We start from the raw sequence: 22,354 nt of genomic DNA, 5'->3' as shown, positions 1-22,354 counted from the left end.
TACCAGAACCTGACATGTCAGCTGGTTGTGACCTGCATTGAGCAGCGCCAAGCATTAATGACAAGGATTAAATTAGAAAAGACAGACTAGCATTTGCAAAAGAAGATGTCTGAAACGGCTGCCTCTGTGCAGTTTTCAGGACTGGCTTCTTTCATGCATTTTTACCATTTGTTGTTATCTCCTGGATCTGTACAGGGACAGAAAATAAAATAAAAAAATGCAGCACTGATCCGACGTATAATTTATTTTATTACAGAGGTTACAACATCAGGATCCCCAACAGGTTTGATCATTAAGACATACATATACCCGGCTGGATTCAGGCTTTGTATTGCACAGTGTCACAGGTTTACATGCATGAAAGGGCTTCTAAAGCTGGATGTGGGAGGTAAAGGGGGTGACCCTGCTAATAGAACCTCATATAATGCACAATTCCCCACTAGAAATCACAAATTACTCCAAGGAAAAGCACAGCTCTACCTGGGAGGCAGCCAGAAACAGATACATGGGATTCCATACACAGCAAGAACAGATTGCGTTTTTTTTTCTGACTTCACTTGAAATGACTCCAAGAAAGCAAAGTGCAATCCATCAGTGAGTATGAAGCTCTTGGTGTGATAAAATGTTATCGTAATATGCAGACCGAGCATTCCACACCCCCCACCCAGAACCAATCACCATCCCAATAAAGGAGAACTAAAGGCCACCGTTTGCCTTCTGTCCCTTTTGGGAAGTATAACCTTCACTTCTTGTTCCCGAGGACACGGGATGGGCGATTTATTTTAGGACGCATTCACACGGCTGCACATGGATGGGCAGGAGCAGCTGAGGCAGGAATCAGATTCTTGTGGTTCTAAGCACCGCATGCACACAGCTTCATTTACTAATCTGAAGAGTAAAGCTGGATACACACTATACAACTTTTGTTGTTCGATTTGCATACAAATTGAAGCGTTTAGGTGGAAGGGGAAAAAAAAAAAAAAAAAAAAAAAAATTGTAGAGCGCATATCCAGCTTTAAAAAAAAAAAAAAAAAAATTTGGGGCAGCTCTGTATAGCAACCAATCAGCTTCCAACTTCAGCCTGTTCAATTAAAGTGGTTGTATAGTCTATTTTTTCACTTTTACCTACAGGTAAGCCTTATAGGCTTACCTGTAGGTAAAAAAAAAAAAAAAAAAAAAAAAATATATATATATATATATATATATAAGATTATCTCCTAAACCTGTACAGTTTAGAAGATATTCCCCTTGCAATGAGCCGCTGTCTGCAGCAGCTCATCTGCACAGGGGATTCTCGGCTGAAAGCCTGGCAGATGCCAGAAAGAAGTCTCCCATGCCCATGTGTGGGAGCGATGACATTGGGGCTCCAGCCACACAGTGCTGGAGCCACGAAACCCGGAAGACACGCCGAGGCAACACGTCATCTCCCTCGGCGTGGACCGGGTGAGTTACCGATGCCTCGTTCTAAGGTGAACATTTCATAATGGGCTAGTATGCGGTGCATACTAGCTCATTATGTGTTTTGCCTTACAGGGATAGAGAAATATATATATATATAAAAAAGGGTATTATAAAAAAATTAAAAAAAAAGAGTCAGTGGGTATACAACCCCTTTAAAAGTGTTACTAAACCCACAACAGTAAAATCAGTCTGTATATGCAGTAAGATATGCCTGTTATATGCACTGTGGAACCCAAGGGGTTAATCCTCCACATTGTGTAAAAGGCTGTTTGATCCCGTTTTCTTTGATCCCTCCCCTTCAACTGTCCCCAATCCATTTGCTAAACATACAGAGCCTTGGGGGGCACTCTGCACACATACTCATTTTGGTGTGTCTTGCTATTTTTTTTTTGAGGGGGTGGGTGTATGTGATCAGCACAGGACCAATCAACACTGACCAGACAGAGGGTCAGGGGGGGTCATGCAGCCTCATTAGGACAGAGGAAAATGAAACCTTATCCTACATGCTTTAACCAGACACTGATAGAAGTCACAAGACTGGTATATACTGCTGATGAGAAAGGTTATTTAGCAGTTTCTATTTACTAATAAAGCCCCTTTCACACTGGGGTGGGAGGAACGACGGCGGTAAAGCCACACTATTTTTAGAGGAGCTTTACAGTGGGATTTGCGGCGCGGTTTTACCCCGTTACCGGCCGAGAAAGGGTTAAAAACCACCGCAAAGCGCTTCTGCAGAGGCGGTATAGCCACGCTGCCCCATTAATTTCAATGGGCAGGAGCGGGCGTACACACCGTGCCAAAGATGCTGCTAGCAGGACTTATTTTACAGTCCTGCCAACGCACCGCTCCAGTGTGAAAGTCCTCGGTCGGTTTGCAGGCACTATTTTTAGCACCTTTAGCGCTGGCAAAACAACCCAGTGGGAAAGCGGTCTAACTGCATTTCCATGTTCTGTGGGAGACCAGATATAGTGAATGCAGGGACCTGGGGTTAGTAACACTTTAAAAAAAGGGGCAAAACCATTGAGCTTAGAACTATTTTAAGCATACTGGCCATGGCATCCCAATAGGATTGTAAAGGCTTTACATTTATTTTTTTTCTCTCAAAATGCACACATCATAATTGCCTGCTCCGCTTTGGTTTTGCACAAAGCAGCCCAGATTCTCCTTTTTGGGTCTGGTGCTCCTGGCTCCTCCCTCCTGTCAGGTGCCCCCCACAGCAAGCGGCTTGCTATGGGGCCAGAGTCGCTGTTCTGTGCGTCCATTCACACATGGAGCCGCGGCTTGGCCCTACCCCCTCCATTTCCTGCTTGGCGGCTGTTAATCACAGCTAATAAGTCAATGGCTCCCTGCAGGATCCCGCTGCTGTATCTGAGGCAGAGAGCCACTGCACGGAGAGGGGGCTCAAGTAAGTATTAAGGGGGACTGGGGGAGCGCTGCATACTGAAGATTTTTTTTACCTTCATGCATCAAGGAAAAAAAAAAAAAAAAAAAAAACCTTTAGACTTTACAACCACTTTAAAAGCCCCTTTTAGCTGGGGCAGATGTGCCTGTTCAGTATTGGGGGGGGATCTCTCCCCTGAGCAGGCGGATGACAGGTCTGTGTCTATGCAGAGCGAACATAGACGCAGCCCGCTGTTCTCCATGGGAGATGGGAACAGGTCACCTATCCGTTTCTATCCAACTATCATCTGATCCAGCAGTTGGATTGGGAGGGGGGGGGGGGGCTCTATTAAGAACTATGAATGGTCCGATCGGGTCCATCTGAAAAATTGACAGGTGGACCCGATCGGTCCGTCAGCCTTAAAAACACAAAACCAAAAATACTAAAAACAGAGCTTGTTACAAGCTCACTACCCAAGAGCTTCAATTGTTCGGAGTAAATTAATGACACAGATTAAAGATTTGAAGTCAAACATTTGCATATTCATCCCTGATCAGGTCATGTGTCCTCCAATTAGCTGCAAGGAGACCCCAGCATGTATGATGGGATGAGCATCACAATCCCATACATGTCTGATATCCCATAAAGTCTCAGACTACATTGGCCTGTGTTTGCAGAGAGGTACAGTATGTACCATGGAGATCATAATTTCCCATCGCCTTGAAGTACCGAAGCACCATACCATGGAGATCATATTAGTATTGCTGCATTACAGGGGATAAAACTGCTATCCATGAGACATCAGTCTATCCTTAGTTGCCATGTGGTCAATTAACACAGATTAGTTTGACAATTGTAAACCCGCTACAGAATAGGGCTCAGGGATTTGGGGAGGGGACCTAGAGACACACAGAATAGGACTCTGGGTTTGGAGAGCGGAGGGGACCCCAAACACAGATTAGGGCTCTGGATTTGGAGAGCGGAGGGGACCCCAAACACAGATTAGGGCTCTGGATTTGGAGAGCGGAGGGGACCCCAAACACAGATTAGGGCTCTGGATTTGGAGAGCGGAGGGGGCCCCAAACACAGATTAGGGCTCTGGATTTGGAGAGCGGAGGGGACCCCAAACACAGATTAGGGCTCTGGATTTGGAGAGCGGAGGGGACCCCAAACACAGATTAGGGCTCTGGATTTGGAGAGCGGAGGGGGCCCCAAACACAGATTAGGGCTCTGGATTTGGAGAGCGGAGGGGGCCCCAAACACAGATTAGGGCTCTGGATTTGGAGAGCGGAGGGGGACCCTGAACCTCCACACCCCAAACACAGAATCCAGCTCTGAATTTGGAGAGCGAAGGGGACCCCCAAACACAGAATAGGGCTCTAGCTTTGGCCTTTAGCTGAGGGGGACCCGGATCTCGATCCTTCAGACTTGTATGGGACTTGCAGCTCAGCACAGAGACACTTTTTCCAGATAGTTTGTTCCATTAAAGCCATGGTGAGAATTAAATACAAAACAAAAACCAGGATGACATTACAAAGTGACATTTCACATCACCGATCTAACACTGCCGGATGGTTTTAGTGAATCTTGGTGGCGGCTTCATATATAGACTGAGCTACGTAGTCCAGGTTCTTTGTCGTCAGACCGCACATGTTAATGCGACCGCTAGCCATCAGATAAATGTGCTTCTCTTTGATGAGGTATTCAACTTGCTTTGCTAAAAAAAAAAAAAAAAAATACATAAAATAAATTTTAATGTGAACAATGATACAGAAACCCTTTACATTATGTAACACTTTGTAAAATTAAAAGAAAAATGGAAAAATATAGGATAATACAAAGTATCATGCTGTGGATGCAAGAGTTAAAAGGGATCAAAGGATCGCTTAAAGCCAAATCCCCCCCCCCCCCCATCACGTCAACTTTCCACTACAGTCGTTCACTCCCTTACTTACCAATGCATTGTGTGCATGTAAGGTATATCTCATATTTCTGCTCTGAACATCTGATGGATGGTGTAAGATTTAGTTCTCACCAATATTTCACACACAGACCAGAGCCAGGCAGAGAGGGGCACACAAGGACCACTATCCCTTTCCCACCAGCCTCCCATACCCTCTTCATCCAAAAATATCCTCCCCATTAACTCCTCCAATATACATACAAGTGCTGCAACAGGGCTTAAAAAGGACAAGTTCACTTTTTTTTTCCCTAAATTCCAGCTCCCCTATGTACCAATATAGCATTCATGTACTTTTGCATAAATAATCAAAGCTTTACATTAAAACTACAGATACTTACTTCACTTGTCCTCATCCATGTTTCCAAACATATCCATTTGTTTTGCCTTACTTCCTGGCAAGACTAGAGGTCCTGACACAGGAAGGAGTTGTCCTCATTAGCACACGACCTGCATCATCCACCCTCCTACCTACCCACCCAATTCCAGCTACACTTTTTTATTTTTTTTAAATGAGGGAGTGGACAGAAACACTCAGCTGTTAAACACCGTTCACATCTCTGCAGGGGTTTTTTTTTTTTTTTATGAAATGCAAACACCCACATGCCGCTGGGATTGGGTGGGTAGGTAGGAGGGTGGATGATGCAGGGTGTGTGCTAATGAGGTTGGCTGGTCAACTCCTTCCTGTGTCATGACCTACAGTCTGACCAGGAAGTAAGGCAAAATGAATGGGTAAGTTTGGAAACCTGGATGAGGACGAGTTAAGCAAGTGTCTGTAGATTGAATGAAAAGCTTTAAATATTTTTTTTTGCAAAAGTACATTAATGCTATATTGGAACATAGGGTAGCTAGAATTTAGAAGATAAAAAAAATAGAATTTAACCTTTAAAATTTACAACTGCAAGGAGAGACCGTCCTCTAATATACCTACCCATCATTTATCCCTTCCAATACACAAAAGACCCTTCTCTCCTCCAAAGTACTAGAATATATTTTACACACAGGTTTACACATTTAAAACCTAGTAGAGCGATAGCAGAAAAAGATCCAAGTGCTCCATCCACTCTGCTTTTTATTATTTTGTTATTGATATATAGATATATTTGTATAAATCAGTGTTTGTCCCAGGCATGTCTGAGTCTACTTACTACCTCTGCTGCAGGGCTATTCCAACCATCAACTACTCTTTCAGTAAAAGGTTATATCTTTGTAAAGGTTAGTTCTGAATTAAACTCAGTTATAGCTGTTAAAATGTACAGGTACACACACAAACACACAAGGGATTACTTTTGGTTTTGAGCGATGAGACTTCAGAATTTATAGTAGAATTCCAGGCCATCACCAGGCAATCGTAAAAAATGCTCCCCCCATCCCTCCTTACGCCTATATACTAAGTAACTGCTGTAAGAGATGTGGATCTCTGCCTATTATCAGCCCACTCATATGATCTCCTCTGGGTCAGGCAGTGGTGTCCGCAGGGCAGAGGATTTTAAGACTAGTTAGGTGGTAGCCTGGGAGCAGCACCTTAATAACCAGCATGAATATGGACCGTGACATTTCACAAGATGAGAAAAGTATTAGGATTTGTACATCTATAGGTCAGAGTGGACAGATACTTACGATTGAGACCCGTGAAGCTGAACATTCCAATCTGCTCCACGATGTGCTTCCAAGTTCCCGGTGTGTTAAGAGCCTCCAGTCTGGACTTCAGCTCAGCTCTCATGAGTAGGACGCGGTCCGCCATAGTCTTCACATTGTCCCTCCTAAATAGAAGAGAAAAAATAAATAAAAAATTAAAAAAAAGTGTCAGATAATAAGGGCTGACCTGAAGGCTGAAAACGAATGCTATGTAGGCAGAGCTGCAGCTAGAAGTCATAGAATCACTGAAATTTTCCTCCTACGCATTGGTATTTATAGACCGCAGCATTTAGTAGAGTAGGACTGGCCATTGAGGGATTTTGATGCAGTTGTAAAAGGCTGAAGGTGCATTATAAGAATATATATATTTTTTATATATTCTATTCTTATTTTTTTTATATTTATATTACAGGTTTTATATAGCGCCAACAGTTTACTCAGCGCTTTACAAAAAAAAAAAAAAAATAAAAAAAAAAAAAGGGGGGGGGGGGGGGGGGAACAGTACAATTTACAATGCAGTTCAATACAGAAGGAATAGGCGGGCCCTGCTCATGGAGCTTACAATCTAAAGGGAGGGGGGGAGGTGGTGGGGGGATGATCTGATGGGAGGGGGGGGGGTTCCATTTCTTAGAAAATGCCGGTTATCGGCTTTCCCTTCCCCACACTGACAGCATGTGAGGAGAGCCGGTCAACGGCATTTCCCCACAGGGAAGACCATGTACAGATAATCTGGTCACTGATCATCAGTGCAGCCCCGACAGTGCCCAGCAGTGATGCATATTAGTGCCTTCTCAGTGTCACCTCATCGGCGCACATCAGTGGCGAAAAATTACTTACATTTTCTAAAACTAAGAAAAAATTTTTTCCCCTTCAAAAATATGAATTTTTTACATCATACTTGCCTGTAAAATCCTTTTGTGTCCCATGATGTACTCAGTCAGGCAAATATTCATTACCTGCTGGGTTATACTTCATCACCAGGTGAAGGGACACTGGTAGGCTAAAGGTCTTCAGACAGGAAGTGATCCCCTATATAACCCCTCCCTAACAGGAAGCACTTCAGTTTTGTAGCAAGCACTGAATCCTCAGAAAAGAGGGAAGGGATCTCTGTGTCCCATGATGTACGCAAAAAACAAAACAAAACTATTTTCTCTTTTTCATACAGCATGGCACACAGTCAGGCTAATATTCATTAGGGACAAGAGTGTGCACCAGCCTTGTGCATTATACTTAAACATCTTTAATAAAAAAAGAGAAAAAAAATTATTATACACGACTCAAACGTGTGGGATAAAGTTCACAGTACAAATGATCTCCAAATGGCCCCAGTTGACTGACAGACTCCAGATGCTAATACAGGAGATGTCAAGGGCCACGTCCGTCTGATGCGTTTCGAAGGGATACCTTCCTCACTGCTAGGCTCCAAGAAGGTATCCCTTCAAAATGCGTCAGCCGGCAGTGGCCCTTGAAATCTCCTGTATTACCATCTGGAGTCTGTCAGTCAACTAAATGGGGCCATTTGGAGATGATTTGTACTGCGAACTTTATCCCACATGTCTGAGTCGTTTACCTTATTTTTATTAAAGACTTTTAAGCATAAAATATGTACAAGGCTGGTGCGCACTCCCCCACCTCTTTTAACTACTAGGATACCCCTATCCTTGAGGCACCTTCTACCACGAACTTTTGTCCACCTGGTACTTACTTGTGCACAGGAGTATTTGTCTTTCTGGTAATATTCATTACCTACTGGGACATCCCAGAGCAATAGCCTTGAGGGGAGGGAGACACCCTGCCAAACAATCGCCATCAGAACTTATACGGCAGCCCACAGTACACGGCAGCCGAAAAAAAGCCAAATCCTTGGCTGCTCAAACATCCACTTGATAACATTTTGTGAACGTATGCATTGAAGACCAGGTAGCAACCTTACAAATCTGAGCCAGATATACCCGATGGCGAAATGGTTCCCACACTCCTGGTAGAATGAGCTCACTCCCTAAAAAGGGAGGCGATTTAGGATTCAGACTGTAGGCCTGAATGATCAATTGACGGACCCAATTGGCAATGGAAGCTGCCCGCAATTTTGGTAAAGCAAAACAAAGGAGGAAAAATAATGTCCCGATTTAAATGAAAGGCCGATACCACCTTTTTTCCCACCCCCCCTCTTCTCCAAAAGGGATGGAACAGGTCATAACACGACCCCGTCATGGTGAAGGATCAGGTACGGTTCCCTGCATGAAAGGTCTGCCAACTCCGACACCCTTCAGAAAGGCTAGCTTGCGTGACAGCAAGTCTAATGGAATTTCCTTGATAGGTTCAAATGGTTGTTTCTGTAACAAACACCAAATTGAAGTTCCAAGGACACATAGGTGACCTAATGGGGGGGGGAAGTTACCCCCGGCATAAAGGTTTGGATCAGTGAATGGGAGGCTAAAGGCCTTTGGAGGAATACCAATGGGGTCGAAACTTGATATCCACAGCTGACTGTAGAAAAGAGAATTCTCCCAATCACGTATTTCCAAGGATGCCATTTTCTGGTATCACACCAAGCAATACAAAAAAAAAAAAAAAAAGTCTTCCAGACCTTATGATACATTTTCCTAGTGACAGCTTTTCTAGCATTCACTAGGGTAGAAACTACTGATGTTTCTACCCTAGATGTCACGGTCATTTAACACCCTGGGTTTAATAGCCATGCCGTTAACTTTAGAGACTGTAAATTGGGGTGGAATATAGGAGCTTGAGACAGTAGATCGGGGCGTTGTGGTAGTGTCCATGGTTTGTCTATTGTCAGTCTCACAATCTCTGGGAACAAGGTCCTTCTGGGCCAGGCTGGGACCACCAGAATGACTGGAACACCCCCCCCCTTCCCAATCCTGCACAACAAATGTGGAAGGAGAGGGATCTGAGGGAAAGCATAAACCAGGGAGTACTGTCCATGGAACTATCAGAGCATCTACGCCAATGGCCAGGAGGATCCCTTGTTTGTGACAAATTGCTGTAGTTTGGTGAACCTGGATGGCAATAGGTCGACCTCTGGCCATCCCCTACGCTGGATAATTTCCTGGAACACCCCTGGGTGTAGGGAACATTCCCCTAGGCAGATCTGCTGGTGGCTGAGATACTCTGCCTTCCAGTTATCCACTCCCAGGATATGGACTGCAGATATACAATATCAGCACAGGTCCCTCTGCCCAGGCTAGTATTTAGTTCACCTCCTTCAGAGCTGAACGACTCCTGGTACCGCCTTGGTGGTTTATATAGGCCACTGCAGTGGCATTGTCTGACTGAACCCCGATAGCTCCACCGTCCAGGACCCTAGGGCAAGACGTACTGCCCATAATTCCAGGACGTTGATGGGCAGGATCTGTTCTATTCCTGACTATTTCCTCCCCCCTGGGCATAGGGCTCAGCCTCAAAGGACTTTTTGGTATTTGTGATCCAGCCTAAGCTTTTCAAATATCGCACTGTGCATAATATGCTCTGTCCTAGAGCCTGTAATGGGTGATCTGAGTAGGAGGTCATCCAGATACCCAAGCACTAGGATCCCTTGGGCCCTTAAAAGACCCAGTACTGGTGCTAGGACCTTTGTGAACACCCAGGTAGCTGTAGCCAGCCCAAAGGGTAGAGCCACAAACTGGAAATGACGTTTCTCTACTGCAAAACATAGGAACTGCCGATGAGGCTGAAAGATAGGCATGTGTAAATACAAGTCTTTTATTGGTGGAAGCTAGAAAGTCTCCCCTCTGGAGTGAGGCAACTACTGAGCAGATAAACGCCATCCGAAAGGAATGCATCAGTAGGTACTTGCTCAGGGATCTTCGGTCCAAAATGGGCCTTGCGTCCCAGTTTGGTTTCTGAATGGTAAACAGGTTTGAAAGAGGGTGCTGGGTTTAGAAGAATCTTGGACCCAGGGCTTCTTCTGGCCCTAGTGCCCTGTTGGCAGCAGGACCACCTTGATGCTGATACATTGGAGGAAGCAGTCCCTGAGTAATTAAGAGACAGCTGCATCTACTGCTGGCATGCTCCATTTAACAAATTTTTCATTCATGGGATAAAAAAAAAAAAAAAAAAAAAAAAAAAAAAAAAGGGGGGGGAAAAATAGAGGAACAAAAACCCTGTCAGGATGTTCCCAATCAGCGTACACTGCCTGTTCCAACAGGGGGTGTAGGGGGAAAAGCCTGTGCGGCCTGAAGAGGCCTTAGGGATCCCAAAGAGGACCAAGGGGACTCAGTCACCTCTGCAAGAGGCAAGTTAAAGGCAGAACAAACCATTTTGATCAGAGTCAGGATCAAAAACCTCTGCGACTGAGGCAGACCTCAACTGGATCTCTTCTTGTCCAGATTGCTCAGAAGCAGACTCATCTTCCGGGCACGCCACCGAATCCTGAGCTTTAAGCTCTTCCCCATCCTCAACCCATTCCTGCTCCAGACAAGGAGACTCCAGGGAGGGGGGGGGGGGGGGGGGGAATCTGTGACGCTTTCTGCCACCTGGCGGGATGGAGGCAATCATGCCAGCAATCCTGGGCTCTAGCCCAGCTAGGGCCAAGGGCAGTTCATCCTTCGTGATAAAGGGTGAAGCAGCATAGTTGACTGTAGGTACGATACCAGATTGGCGCAGTGGCTCAGATTGCCCGGAAGCCTCTAGTCTTTCAGGGGATACGACTAGGTTCATCAGGAACCGATGACATAGGTGTGCCCTTCCCCGTACTGTTAGTCCTGCTCCTCTTTTTTAAGAAATTTACTAGCCACAAAAATAGTACTTGGGTGTAGCATTAAAACACCTCAGCATGGAGACTCTTTAATAGGGCTCGCCAAGCCCCTATTTAACAATCCTGTTGAGCACCTTTAGCCTGCCAAGCAACACTTTGACTTATGTGACCCGGGTAAGGAAAACTGGAGTTAGTACTTACCGGTAACTCCTTTTCCGGTGGTCTTCCAGGACAGCCCTTGAGAGATGGAGCTCCTCCCATCGACCCAGGAAACACATTGCCACAGTTCAAAAGGCGGTCCCTCAGGTCCCTGGTCAGTCATTCACCAAGAACCGAAGGATGGAACTGAAAAACATATAAACCATAACAGGTAATAACATTAGTACATCATTATAATCAAATAAAGGGTGGGATCGTGCTGTCCTGGAAGACCACCGGAAAAGGAGTTACCGGTAAGTACTAACTCCAGTTTTCCCAAGTGTTCTTCCAGGACAGCCCTTGAGAGGATCCCCAAGTACTTACCAGATTAGGGGGGGACCACGGCCTGGAGGACTTTCCTCCCAAAGGCCTGATCCTGACTAGACATTAAGTCCAGTCGGTAATGCCTTGTAAAGGTGGAAAAGCTTGACCATGTGGCTGCTTTACATACCTGCTCCGGGGTGGCACCAGCTCTTTCTGCCCAGGATGCAGACAACGCTCTTGTGGAGTGAGCTTTAACACCCTCAGGAGGATCTCTATTCAAGGCCTTATACCCCTCTGCTATAGCTAGCCTAATCCATCTAGCTATGGTTACTTTTGAAGCTTTCTGTCCCCTACGCTGTCCGGAGAAAAGGACAAAAAGGGAGTCTGAAATTCTGAATGGATTTGTTACTTTAAGGTATTCTAGAATACACCTCCTCACATCCAATAAATGAAAACGTTCCTCTTTCTCATTTGCTGCATTTTGACAAAATGAGGGAAGGACAATATCTTGGGACCTATGGAAGCTAGATGCTACCTTTGGTAAGAACCCAGGGTCTGTCTTTAGAATGACTCTGTCTTCTAGGATCTGTAGAAAAGGTTCCCTGATGGAAAGGGCTTGGATTTCACTGACCCTACGGGCTGAAGTGATTGCCACCAGGAGTACTGTCTTAAATGTAACAAGCCTTAAGGAGGCCTCCGAGATAGGCTCAAAGGGTGACCCCAAGAAAGCTTTTCGTACAACTGCTAAATCCCAGGATGGGACTTTGGTGACTCTGACTGGCTTGCGTCTAGCGACTGCCTTACAGAATCTAGCGACAAAAGGATTTTCCTGTAAACGTTCATCTAGGTACACACTTAAGGCAGCTATCTGTACCTTAATGGTACTTAGGGTTAAACCCTTGTTTACACCTTCCTGTAAAAACTGTAGAATATTAGCCGTGTTTATGTCACGGCTATTCAACCAGCTATTAAATTTTTGCCAGACTTTTTTGTAAATAGCCCTCGTGACTGGTTTGCGACTCTGTAGTAAGGTCGCAATTACCTCATCTGTCAGGCCCTTACTCTTTAAGATTTCCTCCTCAGTAACCACGCCGAAAGCTTCAGTGTGGCGACCTGTGGATGGTAAAGAGGTCCCTGCGACAGGAGGTCCTGTCTGTAGGGAAGCCTTAGAGGTGGACAATCTGTCAATTGTAGCAACGTTGTGAACCATGGTCTCCTGGGCCAAAACGGTGCTACTAGAATCAAACAGGTTTTTTCCTTGAGGAATCTTGCTAGGACCCTCGGAATGAGATGAAGAGGGGGAAAAGCATACGCCAGACTGAAAGACCATGGAGCTTGCAAGGCATCTACAGCCAGGGGCCGATCTCCTGGGTTTAGCGAGAAAAAATTTGGAACCTTTGCATTGTTTTTGTTCGCAAAAAGGTCTACCTCTGGTTTTCCCCAGTGATTTGTTATGAGATTGAATGCCTCTGGGTGTAAGGACCATTCTTGGTTCGAAATCTTTTGTCGACTCAAGAAGTCCGCCGTGTTGTTCAGCTCCCCTTTCAGGTGGACTGCAGAAATGGATTCCAGATTGGCTTCTGCCCACTGGAAAATGCGTCTGGCTACTACCATCAAACGAGGACTTTTGGTACCTCCCTGTTTGTTTATGTATGCTACAGCCGTCATATTGTCTGAACGGACTTGTAGATGGTGACCCTGTATTGTGGGGTGAAAGGCTAAGACCGCTCTCAGGATTGCTGTTAGCTCTTTCCAGTTGGAAGAGAAACATTTCTCTTCCGGGGTCCACTTGTCCTGGACCCAGCTTGAGCCGAGGTGGGCTCCCCAGCCCCAACTGCTCGCATCTGTTGTCAGTGTTGAAGTGATAGGAAGGACCCAATGAACCCCTTTGTTCAGGTTCTCCCTGTCCTTCCACCACCAGAGGGAGCGTTTTATCCTTGAGGGGATCAAAACTTCCTCCTCCAGATCTCTGCCCCTTAATTGTTCTAGCAGAAACCCCTGAAGGTCTCTTTGGTGGAACCTGGCCCATTGTACGGCTGGAATGGCTGCTGTCATAAGACCTAAGACCGACATTACTTCCCTCACTGTACATTTGGGGCTGCATTGAAGAAAAGATATTCTCTGCCACAGATTCAAAATCTTTTCTTCCGGCAGTATAATTTTTTGATCTACTGACTTGATCCAGTAACCCAGATACAGGATCTCCTGTGTTGGGGTTGTCTTGGATTTCTCCTGGCTGACAATCCACCCTAACCGACTCAGGCTGAGTTGAGTCAACTCCAGATCCTGAGAAAGACGACTCTCCGAGCGTGCTGTTAGGAGTAGATCGTCTAGGTAGGGAATAATTGAGACTGACTGAAGCCTCAGTGGAACTAAAGCCTCTCCGAGAACTTTGGTAAAGATTCTTGGGGAGGATGACAGACCGAAGGGAAGCGCTCGGCACTGAAAGTGGTAAACCCTTGTGTCTATCTGTACTGCCATTCGAAGGAATTTCTGGCATTCCTCCTTTATTGGAATATGCAGATAAGCATCCCTTAAATCCAGGGTAGCCATAAACATCTCTTTCTGCAGGAGATTCTTTATGGAGTAAATGGACTCCATCCGAAATCTCTTGTAACGGATGGAGCGATTCAATGGTCGGAGATTCATAATTAATCTGAATCTTCCTGACGGCTTTTTTACTACAAAAATGTGAGAGTAAAAACCGTCTCCTTGTTCCTGTATAGGGACTGGTGTCAATACTTCTTGATCCACCATCTCCCCTATCAGTAAGGGTAAGGCCCTGGCCTTTTCTGAGTGACTTGGAAGTTTTGTCACTACAAACTTTGAAGGAGGGCGGCTGTGAAACTCCAGCGCATGACCCCTTTTTATTATGTTTAAGACAAATTCGTTTGAAGTTGTCTCTTCCCATTGTGGAAGGAATTGGCTTAATCTTCCTCCCACAGGGACCCTGGCATCACTGGGGTTTGGGATCCTGATTGGGGCGGCTAAACAGTATGCCCCCTTTTCCTTTCCCTTTATGCCCCGACCAATGTTTTTTGGGGATTGAACTCTTCTCTGGTTTAGAGGGTTCTTTAAAGGGACGAAAAATTTTTCTTTGAAAATTTTTCTTTTTTGCGGGAAAGGTTTTCTTTTTATCCGCCGTCCTTTCTAAGGCGGAGTCTAATTCAGGCCCGAAGACTAAGTCTCCTGTAAAAGGGACGCTGCACAGGCGGGTCTTAGACGCCGTGTCTCCCCCCCAGGTTTTCATCCATACTGACCTCCTTGCTGCCACTGAAAGTGCTGCTGACTTAGCCGCAAATTTTACGGAGTCCGTGGAGGCGTCAGAGATGAAACTGGTGGCCTTAAAAAGCATAGGGAAGGATTTCAGAAGCTCCCCCCTAGGAGTGCCTGCTTTTAAATGTTCTTGAAGTTGCGACAACCAGAACTCCAGGTTTCTAGCTACACAAGAAGTGGCTAGAGCTGGTTTTAAGCCTGCCATAGAGGCATCCCAGGCCCTCTTTAAGACAATGTCAGTTCTCCTGTCCATTGGATCTTTCAGGTGACCCATATCTTCAAAAGCCAGATCAGCTTGTTTTGAGATTTTGGACAAAGGGGCGTCTAGTTTAGGATTTTTATTCCAGACCGCCTCTGGGCTCTCATCAAAAGGGAACCTTCTCTTAAGGGATTTAGGAAAGAAAACCTTTTTATCTGGTTCAGACCACTCCTTAAGGACAAGGTCAGAAAGCACCTTATGTATAGGGAAAACCCTTGCTTTCTTTTTCCCCAGAGCCTCATACATTTGATCATGTCTAGATAACTGAGTTTCTTCCTCCTCAATTTCCAGCGTATCATAGATAGCCCCCATTAGCTCATCTACTTCCTCAAGAGACAATCTATACTTTGAGGCTTTGGATGTTACTTGATCCTCTTCCTGACCCGAGTCAGTGTCAGAGGAATCGGGGCTAATCAACGTGGGGCTAGGCTCCCTGATCATACGGGGCTCCCCTGAGCTGGGTGTTGTAAGGCATGGTGAGGAAGAGATTATAGTTGCTTTACTCGTGGAGGCAGCTGCAGCTGATCCCACGTCAGTGATTAACTCCCGGAGGGACTTAAAGGTCGACGCCATTTCCTCTTTAAAGGAGCCCAAAAACTTTGCTAAAGGGGAATCTGCCTCAGATTTAAGCAAGCTTGCAATGCATTGCTTGCATAGGGCTTTGTTAGAGCCAGAGGACAACCTATTCCCACAATTAGGACACTTTTTGCGGCCTGTCTTGTCTTCCCTTGGGATATCTTTAGCCTGAAATAAGAAGACAAAGGATTTCTTAGTGTCAGCCCCATGTCCCTCCTTCAATCACCAAGTGCAAACAATCTCACTGTGAGTAAACCGCCACCGTGGGGCACTACAGGACCCAGCCTACAAACACCACCACTCCATCAGAGTAATAGCATGCCCAGCAGCCTACCTGGGATTGGCTGGTGCCTGTCTCCGCCGGAGTATCCTGGGGAATAGCCCCATGGTCCCCCTCTGATGCTCCCGATCCCGCCGCTAGTCCGGTATTGCTGGACGCTGGTCGGGCTTCACAGGCACAGCGCTGGCTCTCCCTCTCCTCCTTGTACCTTTAGAGACCCGGAACCGGAAGTCTCGGCACGCAGTGATGACGCGGTTCCGCCGGAAGTGACGCTCGGCGTCTCCGACCCCACCGCAACAAGGAGCTGAGATGGAGGTTCCACTCACCGCTCCTGGGGGAAACCAGCGCCATTCTGCCCCTGGCCACCTCGGCACTGGAAGGAGGAGGGTAACGGGTCTGCTCCGAATCAGCTGGACGGTACCCGAGCCGTTTAAAAAAGGTATGGACCCAAAACTGCAGCCAAGGAATAGGACCCGGTCCCTCATGGCTACAGGTTCTCAGGCAGCCCCTGAGAGGGGCCTTCAGGTTCCTGGCAACATGTTCCTCCGACGGAGGAAACACAAATGACTGACCAGGGACCTGAGGGACCGCCTTTTGAACTGTGGCAATGTGTTTCCTGGGTCGATGGGAGGAGCTCCATCTCTCAAGGGCTGTCCTGGAAGAACACTTGGGAAAAATTATTAACTGCTGCAAGTGTGTTTAGAGCCTGCTGTGTCTCACAACTGCCTTCTGGAAGCACCCCATGCTTGGCCTGCACAGTTTAAATGCCGTGCTTGCGCACGTGCGTGGTCCCAGTGAACGGGTGTGGCTGTATTTCGCCCAGATAAAAGGCTGCTGCTCCATGGCAGCCAAACACACAACTGAGCATAGCGGCATTCTTGGGAACGCACATGCACCCCGGTGAACCAAGGTTAAAGGGCGCACCATAGTACGCCATCATACAGGTAATAAACAGCCAGACATACATATATACACACACACACACAGCTAGCCCAAAACTATGGTCACCACACAGGTGTGCAGCCTCTAGCTAGCTTGACTGCTTTGTAACAATCACTGGGACACCCCACGATAATAAGCAAGAGGGGCTTCACTTATCCGTCCAGGCGCAGGGCAGCTTAGAAACTAATAGCCCAGTCTTCACCCTTCACAGTAGATTCCTGTCACTTGAGGACCTTCAAGGACTGGGTACCCTTTTCATGTTCAGGGTCTACTCCCTTGGACCTGTACAGCACCCTGCAGGAATGCCTTATTGTAGTGTCCAGAAATCCACTTTGCAGGGTCCAGTGCCCAGAGGCCGCATTACAGGCAAAATTTCGCTTTTTGCAAGCTTTACATGCTTAGATAAATTACCATTTATCTAAGCATGTAAAGCTTGTGCCAAATGGATCCGATCGGTCAATCCATTGATTCATTTAAGAATCGTTTGTGGGACTAGAGACCTGGAGCTCAGAGAGCCCAAACAAACCGTGCCACCCAACTTGCAGACACTGGTAAAACAAACTGAAGTGCTTCCTGTGTGGGAGGGGTTATATAGGGGGATCACTTCCTGTCTGAAGACCTTTGGTCTACCAGTGTCCAATTACCTGGAGATAGAGTATAACCCAGTAGGTAATGAATATTAGCCTGACTGTCCCATGATGTATGAAAAAGAAATTGTGAATTTTTTTCAAAGTGCGACAGCGCTAAAAGCTGGCCTGGGCAGGAAAGGGGTGAAAGTGCTCTGTATTAAAAGGGGGTTAATACCGCTTTCAGTCCTACCATTCATCAAACAGCTCCGGGGTGGTCAGAGTGGTGGCGACAATGCGAGCTCCTTGTGATGGCGGATTGGACCAAGTTGTGCGCACAATCTTCTCCATTTGAGACAGGACCCGGCTGACATTATCACTGTCTTTGCCAACAACAGTCAAGTTTCCAACTCTTTCGTCTATAGAAGAAATAGGTTAGAAGTATAAAATAAAAAATAAATAAAAACGGTCAACAAGATAAATAGATTTAAATTGTGCAGATATGTTAACTTTGCTGGAGATGGAGAATTACAGACACAAAGGCCCCCCCCCCTCCCAAGTAGGGAGTAAGAGGTGATAAGGGTAGACCAGGATCTCTGATGGGGGCGCTCCCCAATCTTCCCCACTCACTGGAGGGGTGTTGCATATTGATCATTCAGGAGGTCTTTAACAGGACCCCCCAAAAAAAAAAAAAATTTTAAATAAAAACCAGACCAGCTCATTATTAAATGATTTCTCAGTTTAATTTAACATTGTATCTGGTCCATAAATCCCTCACCTCCGGGTTCCTGTTCTCTGCCTCAAATTTCTATTAGCGGATTCGCAGAGCTCAGCGATCGGGTAGTCATCGGTCACACAGCTTCCTGCCTGATAACTGATCCACCTCTATCCCAGACATCAAATTATATGGCAGAAAAAAAAAAAAAAATAATAAAAAAAAAAAAAAAAGGAAGACTGGCAACGTATCCGAAGCTGTGGCCAGTAATGGGCTATAAAAAATGCTGGAATTGTGGAAATCCATTGTGTGCTTCACAGACCTGAAGCCATCATACATGGCAAGCTGAGCCTCACTGGAAATAACTGCACTTGTTGGCTGGAAAAACCATGGACCTGAAAATGTGCCAATACATGCATGTTGTGAGGAGAGGGGAGGATGATGAAGATAATGGAGGATTGTCCACTTCAGGGTAAAGCAACATCTCCACTGAATGACCCCCCCCCCCCCTTCACCCAAGCGTACATAGGGGGAGATTTACTAAAACTGGAGTGTGTAAAATCTGGTGTAGCTCTGCAAAGTAACAAATCAGCTTCCAGGTTTTGTTGTCAAAACTTAAAATTGAACAAGCTGGCAGGTTCACCAGATGCAGAGTGCTCCAGTTTTAGTAAATATCCCCAATACTCCCCATTCCTTCCCTCCAGGCCATCCCCCGCTCCATTCAGCTGCTGAAAAGGAAGTAGTACTCTGTACTTTCAGGTATGGTAAGCATATGACTCATTCTCCCCCACCGCCCATTCAGAGTTTGGGGAGACCACGGAAGGATAATGTGGAGCCTACACAGGTCTTCCTTTCCTCACACCTAGCAAAATAGAAAGAAGAAAAACAAAGAAGGGCAATAAAAAGGTGTGCTGCTGGGGGAGCATGGCATTACAGTGAACTTATTGCTTTGCCCTCCATTGTCAGACCAATGGTTCACTTTAACGCACCTAAATCCCCCCCCCCCCCCCCCCCTCTTTCAGGCCGGTCCATGCTCCCTAAGATTTCCATGTCATCTACCCAGGTCAGTTTGATTGTCCTCTGAAATCTACCACCTTACTTCAGAACCAGTTGCCCCTTTAAAAGCCGGAGGTCACAGTGATCAGGACATTACACATGCAGCTCCGGTACTCACTGTAGAGTCCAAAGTTCTTAGAAAATGACTGAGCACAGAACAACTCAAATCCTTGAGATACGAAATAACGCACGGCCCAGGCATCCTTGTCGAGATTTCCAGAGGCAAATCCCTGATACGCTGAGTCAAAGAATGGGAAGAGGAATCGTCTCTGCAAACAAGGAAAGGAAAGGTCAGTAACAATGAATGAATGCTACTGAAGTCCTACTAAGTGCCAATTGTTCAAAAGTCTAGATATTATATTATATATTATATACACACATACATACACACACACACACACACACACACGCACGCACATTCTTCCCTACTCAAAGAGGATATCACCATAGGGGCCTCAAACATACCTCATTCTCCTGTCTGTGCACCATACACCCTTTCCTTTCTATAGGCACATGTAGAGTAAAGGAGTGTCCGATCACAACATTTCCAAGCTCCAATGATATGAGGAACATCAAACACAGGGGTTGATTTACTAAAGCTGGACTATGCAAACTCAGGCTCCCTTCTGCATAGAAGCCAATCAGCTTCCAGGCTTTATTGCTAAAGCTTAAAAATTGAACAAGCCGAGGTGAGAAACCGATTGGCTACCATGCACAGCTGCACCAGATTCTGAGTGCTCCAGTTTTAGTAAATCTCCCCCCACGTTGTCTGTCCCAGCCCAGGATTTGGGGAGATATACATTACCCTCTCCAAGAGACCCTGTCTACTCACCTTCATAACATCGGCTATCTGCTTCCACTCCTCCTGGGTGGGGTCTGTTCCTGTAGGATTGTGTGCACAAGCATGCAAGATAAAGATAGAGTGCTCCGGAGCTTTCTGCAGGGATAAGAAATGAACATTATTACCGTTTTCACAGATTGAGATATTTTAGATCTATACATCATTTATTAACCACGTCAAGACCAGGCTTATTTCCTGTCACTTGCTTACAAGTTAACGTCGTGTTTCCACAAAAAAAAAAAAAACAAAAAAAAAATAACATTTTTTTTTAAAAAAAAGTCAACAGCTACAAATACTGCAGGTAGACTTTTTTTTTTTTATTAAAAACTGACTCTTACCTGTCCCAGGGTCCAGCGATGCAGGGGGGGGTATTGGGAAGGAATCAAAGCCCTGATAGTCTCCCCCTCTGCTCGGTGGCGCCGGCATTGGCTTCACAGCTGGGCACCCACTGTACATGAGCGAGCTGCGTCTGGTCACGCAGTCAGGGACCAGTCACGTGTCCCAGATGATCGCCTAGAGTGAGGTGATCTCCCTTCCTGCGCCGAGGGAAGGAATGTCAAGAGCCCACACGCTGAAGGAGGCAGGATTATGAGGGACCCCTTAACAGGCAACTCCACAAGAGCTTTAAGCCACTCATCCCATCCAGCCTGTCAGTTTTTCCACAAGAACCACTGGCCTCAGCCTCCCCAGCCCAAATGGCCCTGGTCCCTAGCAGTGTCTCCCCGCCAGAGGAAACAAAACTGACGGGCTGGAGGGGGGAGAGTGGCTTAAAGCTCTTGGGGAGGCAGTGTTTCCTGAGAAAGGAGGAGCCGAGGTCTCAAAAAAGGTGGCTGTCCTGAAGGATGAAAAAATTACTTAGAACCCATACATACATTTGCACAGCGATCTTTCAAACGCAAATTTTTATGAAAATAGAGACATAATAAATGTAAAAAGGAGAAAAAAAAAAAAAAAAAAAAAAAAAAAAAGGGAAAAGAAAAAAACACTAGCCCAATCTTTTGTATAATGTAAAAGATGCTACATCAAGTAAATCAATAGCCAACATGTCACGCTTTAAAAATTGCGCACACTCATGCAATCGCAATAAACTACGGTACATAAAAATCTCCATATGGCGACGCAGTTACTTGTTTAGCGTTAGAGAAGGTCTTGCTCTAGAATTTTTGCTCTCGCCATCGGGGCGATAATGCACGTGTGATCTGAATACTGTTTACATATGCATTTTCTTTGGAGTGCGAGCGCGGAGGGATAGCGCTTAATATAATTTTTTCCCCTTTCAGTTAAATTTATGAAAAAAAAAAAAAAAAATTTTAACCGAAAGGGGGAAAAAAATTATATTAAGCGCTATCCCTCCGCGCTCGCACTCCAAAGAAAATGATCATGATCATTTGTTTCTGTCACAAGGAATGTAAGCATCTCTTGTGACAGTAATAGGCACTCTTCATGGAGAGATCTGGGGGTCTCAGAGACCCCAAATCCCTCCACTGAACTAATTTTTTTAAAAATGGGCACCATTGGCTGCCGAGTAAACTGGAAGGGACGTTGCGGCTGGGTTTACATCAGAAGCCGAATCCAGCTTTAAATCAGGACCTCTGCCAACCGGCTGATGTGCCTGCTGGTGGGACAGGAAACCTGGGCGGAACGGCGGAAGGCTGCGGTGTCTCCTCCCGCTCCATATACCAGCATCGGTAGTCATTACTGGAAAGCTGACTGGCCGGCACACAATTTGGCAGCAAATGGTTAAATCCCCAAACAAAAAAAAAAAAAAAAAAAAAAAAAAAAAAACAACAAACAAACAACACACACGTCCAAATTATCAAACGCTAGAAAATGTTGGATTTAGATGGATGCTTGAAAAAAGTGACCACTTTTTGTGCAGCCGACAAATTTGCAGCAAGGGAGATTTTTTTTCCACTTATGTCTGTATCCCTCAGAGGCGGGGAGAGAATCGGACACCCAGATGTGGAGCAAGAAGTCTGTAGATGGGGCTGATGAAGATACTCACCTCAAGCCAAAATTTTGTTTTAACAATCCATGGCCATATAAACTCACCAGGCACTTTATCAGGCCCCCCTTGCTAGTAGCGGGTTGAACCCCCTTTTGCCTTCATTCTTCATGGCATACATACAAGGTGTTGGAAATGTTCCTCACAGATTTTGCTCCATAGTGACATAACAGTTGCTGCAAATTTGTTGGCTGCACATCCATGATGCCAATCTCTCATTCC

General features: G+C 45.8%; 1 protein-coding gene across 1 annotated transcript in view; it reads right to left on the bottom strand.

Annotated features, from left to right (window-relative positions):
- Positions 1-229: 229 nt before the first annotated feature.
- The window catches only part of GOT1 (glutamic-oxaloacetic transaminase 1), a 31,416-nt gene continuing 9,291 nt past the window's right edge, over positions 230-22,354 (bottom strand). The window contains exons 5-9 of the mRNA XM_077455657.1: positions 20,119-20,223; positions 19,405-19,555; positions 17,769-17,934; positions 6,423-6,565; positions 230-4,559 (exon numbers count right to left, since the gene is read on the bottom strand). Of these exons, the coding sequence (XP_077311783.1) occupies positions 4,420-4,559; positions 6,423-6,565; positions 17,769-17,934; positions 19,405-19,555; positions 20,119-20,223 (705 nt within the window). The 3' untranslated portion in view covers positions 230-4,419. The remainder of the gene's footprint in view (positions 4,560-6,422; positions 6,566-17,768; positions 17,935-19,404; positions 19,556-20,118; positions 20,224-22,354) is intronic.

The sequence above is a fragment of the Lithobates pipiens genome, unplaced genomic scaffold, assembly GCF_037356315.1.
Source record: "Lithobates pipiens isolate NorthernLeopardFrog02 unplaced genomic scaffold, aLitPip1_a1.2 Scaffold_25, whole genome shotgun sequence".
NCBI lineage: Eukaryota > Metazoa > Chordata > Amphibia > Anura > Ranidae > Lithobates > Lithobates pipiens.
Note: the sequence above shows the minus strand (reverse complement) of the source record. Positions and strands in the feature narration are given on the sequence as shown.